At 47.0% G+C, this 7971-nt stretch overlaps 2 protein-coding genes across 3 annotated transcripts in view; one reads left to right on the forward strand and one right to left on the reverse strand.

Annotated features, from left to right (window-relative positions):
• Window positions 1-260: 260 nt before the first annotated feature.
• Window positions 261-3750, forward strand: ciao1 (cytosolic iron-sulfur assembly component 1). Of its 2 annotated transcripts, none has more exons than XM_080853171.1 (7): window positions 261-631; window positions 880-1028; window positions 1114-1225; window positions 1543-1631; window positions 1826-2018; window positions 2599-2680; window positions 3064-3750. In XM_080853171.1, exons 1-7 carry the CDS (start codon window positions 493-495, stop codon window positions 3296-3298), a joined length of 999 nt encoding a protein of 332 aa, XP_080709297.1. In that variant the 5' UTR covers window positions 261-492; the 3' UTR covers window positions 3299-3750. The 2 variants fall into 2 exon arrangements, with proteins under 2 accessions (XP_080709297.1, XP_080709298.1); XM_080853172.1 differs by having other exon boundaries at window positions 2602-2680.
• Window position 3751: 1 nt separating this feature from the next.
• Window positions 3752-7971, reverse strand: part of snrnp200 (small nuclear ribonucleoprotein 200 (U5)) — a 23196-nt gene continuing 18976 nt past the window's right edge. Inside the window, exons 39-45 of the mRNA XM_080853170.1 lie at window positions 7426-7547; window positions 6900-7043; window positions 6207-6383; window positions 5708-5868; window positions 5172-5253; window positions 4766-4858; window positions 3752-4415 (exon numbers count right to left, since the gene is read on the reverse strand). Coding sequence (XP_080709296.1) covers window positions 4266-4415; window positions 4766-4858; window positions 5172-5253; window positions 5708-5868; window positions 6207-6383; window positions 6900-7043; window positions 7426-7547 — 929 coding nt within the window. The 3' untranslated portion in view covers window positions 3752-4265. The remainder of the gene's footprint in view (window positions 4416-4765; window positions 4859-5171; window positions 5254-5707; window positions 5869-6206; window positions 6384-6899; window positions 7044-7425; window positions 7548-7971) is intronic.

Raw genomic sequence — 7971 nt, forward strand, 5'->3', positions numbered from 1 at the left:
AGTATAAAGGGCATCTCATCATGTATTCAGAGATGCAAACTAAATAGAACATTTTCCAGTATCCAAGTGGCCTAAGTGAAAGGCCCCTTAATTCGAACAGCAAAACCGTGCAAAAAAAACGCATTCCCCCTTTTTTCTGTTGTTTTTAACTGCATTTTTTTTTTGTCAAAAATGTATTATTATTATTATTCCTCGGCTATAGGTGGCAGTGTTGCCACATCCGGTCGATTCCTCTGCGGTATGAAAGGAGCGAAAAAAGATCCTGATAAACAGAGTTATGCTTTAGTTAGCCGGCGAACTAACAACATATTTATCATCGTCACTCTTTCTTTGACTGCTGAATCTAAACTTCAAAGCGTGAAATCTTCATCCGTAAACGCTGTACCCAGTGTGTAGAAGTTGATGAACTGTTACCATACAGCCAGAGTTACAACGTCTTAGCTAACGTTAGTTACATTAAGTTAGGTTAGCACCATTGCAAGCTAGCTAGCAATGAAGGACACGCTGGATCTTCTTCATAGGCTCAGTGCTCACCCTGATTCGCGCTGCTGGTATGTGGCCTGGAACGCTAAAGGTACACTGCTTGCTTCATGCGGCGGTGACCGAGCCATACGCATATGGGGTAAAGAAGGTAAGGGACATAATGTAACTGTTTCAAATCTAGCAGAAGCTTAGCTTCCGGTGGCTGTCAGTAAACTTAAACGCAGCGACATCACATGTAACCCAGACATTCCAAGTGACAGTGCTTACCGCTGTCTGTCATTGAGGAATTATATAGTGACGTTATGGCATAACTATGCATCAAATATATTAAGCAGTACAGAAATGTGAAGTCAAATAGTGATCGGTTGTTTTGTAAATGCGTTACTCTTCATGTAGGCGAGTCGTGGGAATGTAAGTGTGTGCTGTCAGACGGTCATCAGCGCACAGTTCGAAAGGTGGCTTGGTCACCGTGCGGGAACTACCTGGCCTCGGCCAGCTTCGATGCCACAACATCTATCTGGAAGAGAAAAGACGACGACTTTGAGGTAGGACATGTTTGCTTTGATCACAATAGGTCATCAAAGAGTCCATGTGGCCTTGGCGTGACTTTTTGTACTGTGTGATCCTCAGTGTCTGACGGTGTTGGAGGGGCATGAGAATGAGGTGAAGTGTGTTGCCTGGTCCCCATCAGGCAACCTGCTGGCCACCTGCAGCAGGGACAAGACTGTGTGGGTCTGGGAAGGTAACTACCAATCATTTAACCTGATCTGACTGGGATGTTGCCATAACTACAAATAATTGAGCCTGATCTGACTGTGAAGGTGTCATAACTACAAATAATTTAACCTGATCTGACTGTGATGGTGTCATAACTACAAATAATTTAACCTGATCTGACTGTGATGGTGTCATAACTACAAATCATTGAACCTGATCTGACTGTGATGTTGCCATATCTATAAATCATGTAATTGTATTGTGCTGATCTTTTGTAACTGTAAGACAACGTGTGGAGTGATGATCACACAGAAGTTTTTTTTTTTATTCTTCTCCCCTCAGTGGACGAGGAGGATGAATACGAGTGTGTGAGTGTGGTGAACTCCCACACACAGGATGTGAAACACGTGGCCTGGCACCCCACAATGGAGGTAGGCTACAGCTGCAGCTACGGCTAAAGATAGCAGGCCATGGCTCTGATGAGTTTGATACCAATACCTCAACTCCCTAAAACAAACGCAATGATGATGAGAAATGAAGTACTTAAACTACGCTGATTTAAAGGTGCTCTCTCATCTGAGTAAATATTCCCCCCCCCCACACACACCCCCCCCCCCCCCCCCAGCTCCTGGCCTCGGCGAGCTATGACAACAAGGTGTGTATCCACAAGGAGGAGGACGATGACTGGGAGTGCCGGGCCACCCTGGAGGGCCACACGTCCACCGTCTGGAGCTTGACCTTTGACCCCACCGGCCAGCGACTGGCTTCCTGCAGCGACGACCGCACCGTGAAGATCTGGAAGGAGAGCCAGCCAGACGGTGAGGCGCCGATGCCGACGGCTACAGTCACCATGGTCACATGCCCTTCCATCCAACTTTATTGTGATTGTACAGAGTACAATTACTGAAACAAAATGCAGCTAGCATCTAACCAGAAGTGCAAGTAGCAGAAGAGTGCAGAGTATGTGCATATGTATAGTTGTAATACAAATAATAAAAATAAATTGATATGATATATACAGTATGATATAAGACGTATGGGGTATGAGCAGAAGTTGTAGTCAAAACATGCCATAGGGTTACAAAAAGCAGACAGCATGGCAGCACGCCAAGGGGGATCTTTATGGTTAGACAATGACTTATACACATAATTAGCATTAATCCAAAAGGAATGGTAGATTTTTTTTTAATGGGGATGTTTTGTTGTCAAACTGGCCTCCCCTCACACCCCTCTTAGCGAGCCATGACCATGCTGTTCCATTACGTAGAAGTGATGCCACACTCTGTCAGAATGTGAGCGGAGAGATGGTACTGTTTGTGGTAGTAGGGGGAATGTGATGGCAGTAACATACACCAACACGAGACTGACTCATTAATTCTTTCTCCCTTCCATCTTCAGAAGGCAGCTCTTCAGATGCATCCTGGAAATGTGTGTGTACCCTCTCTGGATTCCACGGGCGGACAGTCTACGACGTTGCATGGTGGGTACCGTCGTCTTTTCCCCGGGACTGCGGCACAAGTTTGTTTACGTCACTAGGTACTCAGTGGAGCTGGAGCAGTACAACTGTCTCAGGCCTTGGATTCTGTAAAGCCCCCTGTGGCACTAGCAAATTAATAAATAAATAAAACTGAATCTTCAGTGTTAAAATTCAGTCTAAAATGCCGTAGATAAAGTGCGAGTTTGTTTACGTCACTAGGTACTCAGTGGAGCTGGAGCAGTACAACTGTAAAGCCCCCTGTGACATTAGCAAATGAACAAATAAAATTGAATAGAATTGAATCTGCAGTGTTAAAACGCAGTCTCTAGATAAAGTGATCCACTGTAAACCATCTGAGCCCATCTGTCCCCCTCGGCTCTGTTCAGGTGTCGGCTGACGAGTGCCCTGGCTACCGCCTGCGGTGACGACGGTGTGCGCGTGTTTAAGGAGGACGCGACCTCTGACCCCGAGCAGCCCATCTTCTCCATGAGCGCGCACGTGCCTAAAGCCCACAACCAGGACGTCAACTGCGTGGCCTGGAACCCCAAGGTGGCGGGGCTGCTGGCGTCCTGCAGCGACGACGGGGACATCTGCCTCTGGAGCTACAAATCAGAGGACTGAGATTGTGATTGACAGGCTGGAGGACCAATGAACTGCACTGAATGTGTGAGCCTTGCAGGCTGAGTCTCGAGTGTAGACATGCGTTGGATGGGCGGGTCAAGCCATCAACACGTTTAACATGAAATTCAGCTGAGGGTGTAAATACTTGTTTCAGAAGAGTTTGCCAAGTCTTGTGTAGTATTTTAACTATGCCTCACCGTTAGAACACACACGCTTCCTCACATGGATTTAAAAATTCAATTCACCTCACCCGTAGTTTTATCTAAATGCATTTCTTCAGGGGGATGTTTACGATCATGATGAAAAAGCTTTTCCGTGTTGTGCTTTTTCCACTGATATTGATTTTTCACGTGATGTCTAAAAGTGTGTTCATTAAAATAAGAAACTGGATCAGATGTTTGATCAGTGAAAGTGTGTGGTGAGGATTAAAAAATGATGCTGGGAGTGTTCAATCACGGTACTTTATTCACGTTGGCATAAAACACTACAAAACAGGCATAGCCAGGGTCAGACTTTCGTTATAAAAATGTGTTTTCCAATTTCCTTTAAGCATTAATCACTCATCTCAACACACTTGTTACATTCTCCTGAAACCAGAGACAGATAAAAGAGAGTACAGCCTGTAGGACTACACCAAAACATTTTTGGTTTGCAACGTCAGCTTCCAATTATTACACTAAAAGACTTGTTTTACACTAGCAAGTGCTATAGGCTACATGACACGACCCTTCTGGAGAAGTCCTCGACAGGCGATCCAGGACAGCCAATGTGTGGCTTTAACAGAAAGAAAGAAACAGCTAGTATTTGACTGGCCCACAGTTCTCAATATACAACAAAAGAGGTGGGGTAAGGGACGAGTACATTTCTCTGCTCCAGGATCAGAGCAGAGCGACACACACAGGATTTGGGAGTATGACCAGACAGCGCTGTTCTGGCTCTGACGGGGGGCGTGCGGCCTGATGCCAGATCAGTCGGAGTCGCTCTCTCCCTCGCTGTCGGCCTCCTTCACGTCCACGCTGAACTTGTACTCCTGGTCACAGCCCATGTAGGCGTCGCTCATGAAGTAGAGGGTGTAGTTGTGGACGCCCTGCACCGGGGCCACAAAGTCCAGCTTCACCTGCACAGGACAAACACACACAACAGGGTGAGAGGGGTTGGAATATGGATTACACCTTATGTTTGACACCTGTGTGTGTGGGTGTGTGTGTGTTTTTGTGTGTGTGTTTGAGAGAGGGGGAAGGCCACACACAACAGGGTGAGAGGGGTTGGAATATGGATTACACCTTATGTTTGACACCTGTGTGTGTGGGTGTGTGTGTGTTTTTGTGTGCGTGTTTGAGAGGGGGAAGGCCACACACAGCAGTGTGAGCGGAGTAAAAAATATGGGCCAACAGGATTTCACCTCAACGCCACTAATGTTTAACCTGTGCACATACTAGAGTGAGTGTGTGTGTGTGTGTGACTGACCTTGGCCTTCTGCTGTAGCGTGAGCCTCTTGATGGAGATTAGACTGTTGGACTTGGGGTCTCCGATCACCACCCACCAGCCCTCCTCACGTTTCTGGAGCAAAACACACACACACACACACACACCGAACATGAGCATTTAACACTCAACAACACACACAAACAACAGCATTCGGCACAATATACACACAAACATCAGCCTTTAGCACACAACACACACACCTAACATCAGCAGTCAGCACATCATACACACCTGGCGCAGTGACTATAGGCCACCATTACAAACAACTTCAGTACCCAACTTACAGAATAATTTGCAGCACCTGAGTATTTAAACATTAACAGTAGGAAGACAGACAGTGTGTGTGTGTGTGTGTGTGTGTGTGTGTGTGTGTGTGGACACTTACCTGGGGGAACAATGGTGCAATGACTGGACCAGTAACCTCCTCCTCTCTCTCCAGCTGCACCAGGATCAGAACTGGGCCACCACTGACAAACAAACAAACACATTTATATATATATTAATTAAACACACACACAAATATTAATTAAATACACACACACACCACATATACATAATACGCACACAGTTAATACACACACACTATTAGATCCTATTAGATAGATACACACACACACACACACACACACACACACACACACACACACACACACACACACACTATTAGATCGTACACAGAGAGTACATAAGTGAATCCTGGTGAGCCTGACCTATTGACCATGTACACACACATATACACAACACACACACACACACACACACACACACACACTATTAGATCGTACATAAGTGAATCCTGGTGAGCCTGACCTATTGACCAAGTACACACACATATACACAACACACACACACACACACACACACACACACACTATTAGATCGTACACACAGAGTACATAAGTGAATCCTGACGAGCCTGACCTCTTGATGATGTCCTTCTCGGCCACCTCGTAGGAGAGCTCGATGTTGGGGTAGCGGTTACAGAAGCGAGCCACGTCGGCCATGTGGCCATCAGCCAGCTGCAGCAGCGCGTTACGCTCATCATCCTCCAGCTCCATGATGTCAAAGACGCTCTCCACTCCCTGACACACACACACACACACACACACATTAGATACACATCCAACATCACACCAAGTCCGACAGGATTCGATCAAACCCCATACCCCCCTTCACAGCGGCAGTATCCGTATGAAGAGCTTTGAGGGTGTTCTGGCTGCGGTGGACTCACCTTGTCAGTGCACCTCTTGATGTGTGTGGAGGTGTGTGTGTGTGTGTGTGTGTGTGTGTGTGTGTGTGGGTGTCTGTGTGTCTGTGTGTATGTATGTGGAGGTGTGTGTGTGTGTGTGTGTGTGTGTGTATGTGGAGGTGTGTGTATGTGGAGGTGTGTGTGGAGGTGTGTGTGTGTGCGTGGACTCACCTTGTCAGTGCACCTCTTGATGTGTTCTGAGTTGAAGTGGGGCAGCTGCCGCAGGTAGGAGTCCTTAGACCACATGGCCTGGGTGACCATCTGGGCCAGCTCCATGGCAGCAAGGGCAGGGCTCAGCCAGCCGTTACTGGACAACACGTCCACACAGGCCTGGATCAGACGCACCGCCTGCATGCGCACACACAAACACATACACACACAAATTCAGTCATCTTTTATACACTCAACACAGGAGTACCTTCCCTTTTTCAAACTCTAAATTATGCAGAAAGTTTTGTTTAAAGTGCTGAACGGCAAATGGTAATGTCCTTGTTATTCACAATGTCCTTCTGACAATCTTTGCCCCTTATTAAAGATGCCCACCCCTACATCCATTAAAGATGCCCAACCCCACCCCTCCACCCATTAAAGATGCCCACCCCCACCCCTCCACCCATTAAAGATGCCCACCCCCACCCCTCCACCCATTAAAGATGCCCACCCCCACCCCTCCACCCATTAAAGATGCCCACCCCCACCCCTCCACCCATTAAAGATGCCCACCCCCACCCCTTAAAGATGCCCACGCCCACCCCTTAAAGATGCCCACGCCCACCCCTTAAAGATGCCCACGCCCACCCCTTAAAGATGCCCACGCCCACCCCTCCACCCATTAAAGATGGCCACCCCCACCCCTCCACCCACCTTGCTGAGGATGTCCTCGGTGTCAGACTGCAGCTCTGCGCTCAGCTGCATGCGGGACAGGTGGGCCTGCAGCAGCAGGTTGGTCTTCACGTGCGGGTCGTTGAACTTGGGGTTGGTCAGCTTGTGAGGCACCTTCTGTGCCAGCTGGGATACACACACACACACACACACACACACACACACACACACACACACAGAGACACAGACACAGACACAGACACAGACACAGACACAGACACAGACACAGACACAGACACAGACACAGACACAGACACACAGACACACACAGACACACGAGAGGGACGAGATAGTGAGTGTGACGTTATATTGTTATATTATTTACATGTGCATGTGTTTGCATCTGTGAGCTTATGTTAATATTAACCATCTGATGTGAGTGATATTTATGTGGATTTTAGTTTTTATCTGCATGTTTTATTTGCGAGTGTTTTTGCATATTTGTGCATTTAATTTGTGTACTTTTCAGATGTGTATGTGTGTGTGTGTGTGTGTGTGTTCATGTTACCTGTTTGAGGAGGGCGTCCTCGTGGTGCCTGATGGGAATGTTCTTGTACTCTGCAGCATTGGAGATGATCTCAATCAGGCCGCGGATCTTCGTCTTGGCGTTCAGAGACATGCTGAACAACTCTGTGAGACACACAAACACACACACACACACACAGTTAAATCCTGATACAGATGAACACACCTTTCACTTTAACTCAGGTTGTAGGTTGCCGTTTTGGAAGTGACCTAATGGTGTAGCAGGAAGTGTACTGACCGATGGTGGTGTAGTTGATGTAGCAGTAGGCAGCGATTAATAATAGTGTGTTTTTGTGTGAGTATTATGTGTGTATGACTAATATGTGTACTGACCAATGGTGGTATAGTTGATGTAGTAGTAGGCTGCGATCAATATGTGTGTGTTTCTGAGTGAGTAGTGTGTGTATGACTGTGTGTAATATGTGTGTATGACTGTGTGTGTGTGTGTAATACTGACCGACGGTGGTGTAGTTGTCATAGCAGTAGGCAGCGATCAATAGGTGTGTGTTTCTGTGTGAGCAATATGTGT

The sequence above is a fragment of the Sprattus sprattus genome (assembly GCF_963457725.1).
Source record: "Sprattus sprattus genome assembly, chromosome: 15".
Classification (NCBI taxonomy): domain Eukaryota; kingdom Metazoa; phylum Chordata; class Actinopteri; order Clupeiformes; family Clupeidae; genus Sprattus; species Sprattus sprattus.

Excerpts from the sequence above, each read along its gene's own strand:
- ciao1 (XM_080853171.1), top strand. The coding sequence starts at position 493 with ATGAAGGACACGCTGGATCTTCTTCATAGGCTCAGTGCTCACCCTGAT. Across the intron at positions 1,226-1,542 it reads GACTGTGTGGGTCTGGGAAG|TGGACGAGGAGGATGAATAC; the intron begins GTAACTACCAAT and ends TTCTCCCCTCAG. Across the intron at positions 1,632-1,825 it reads CCTGGCACCCCACAATGGAG|CTCCTGGCCTCGGCGAGCTA; the intron begins GTAGGCTACAGC and ends CCCCCCCCCCAG.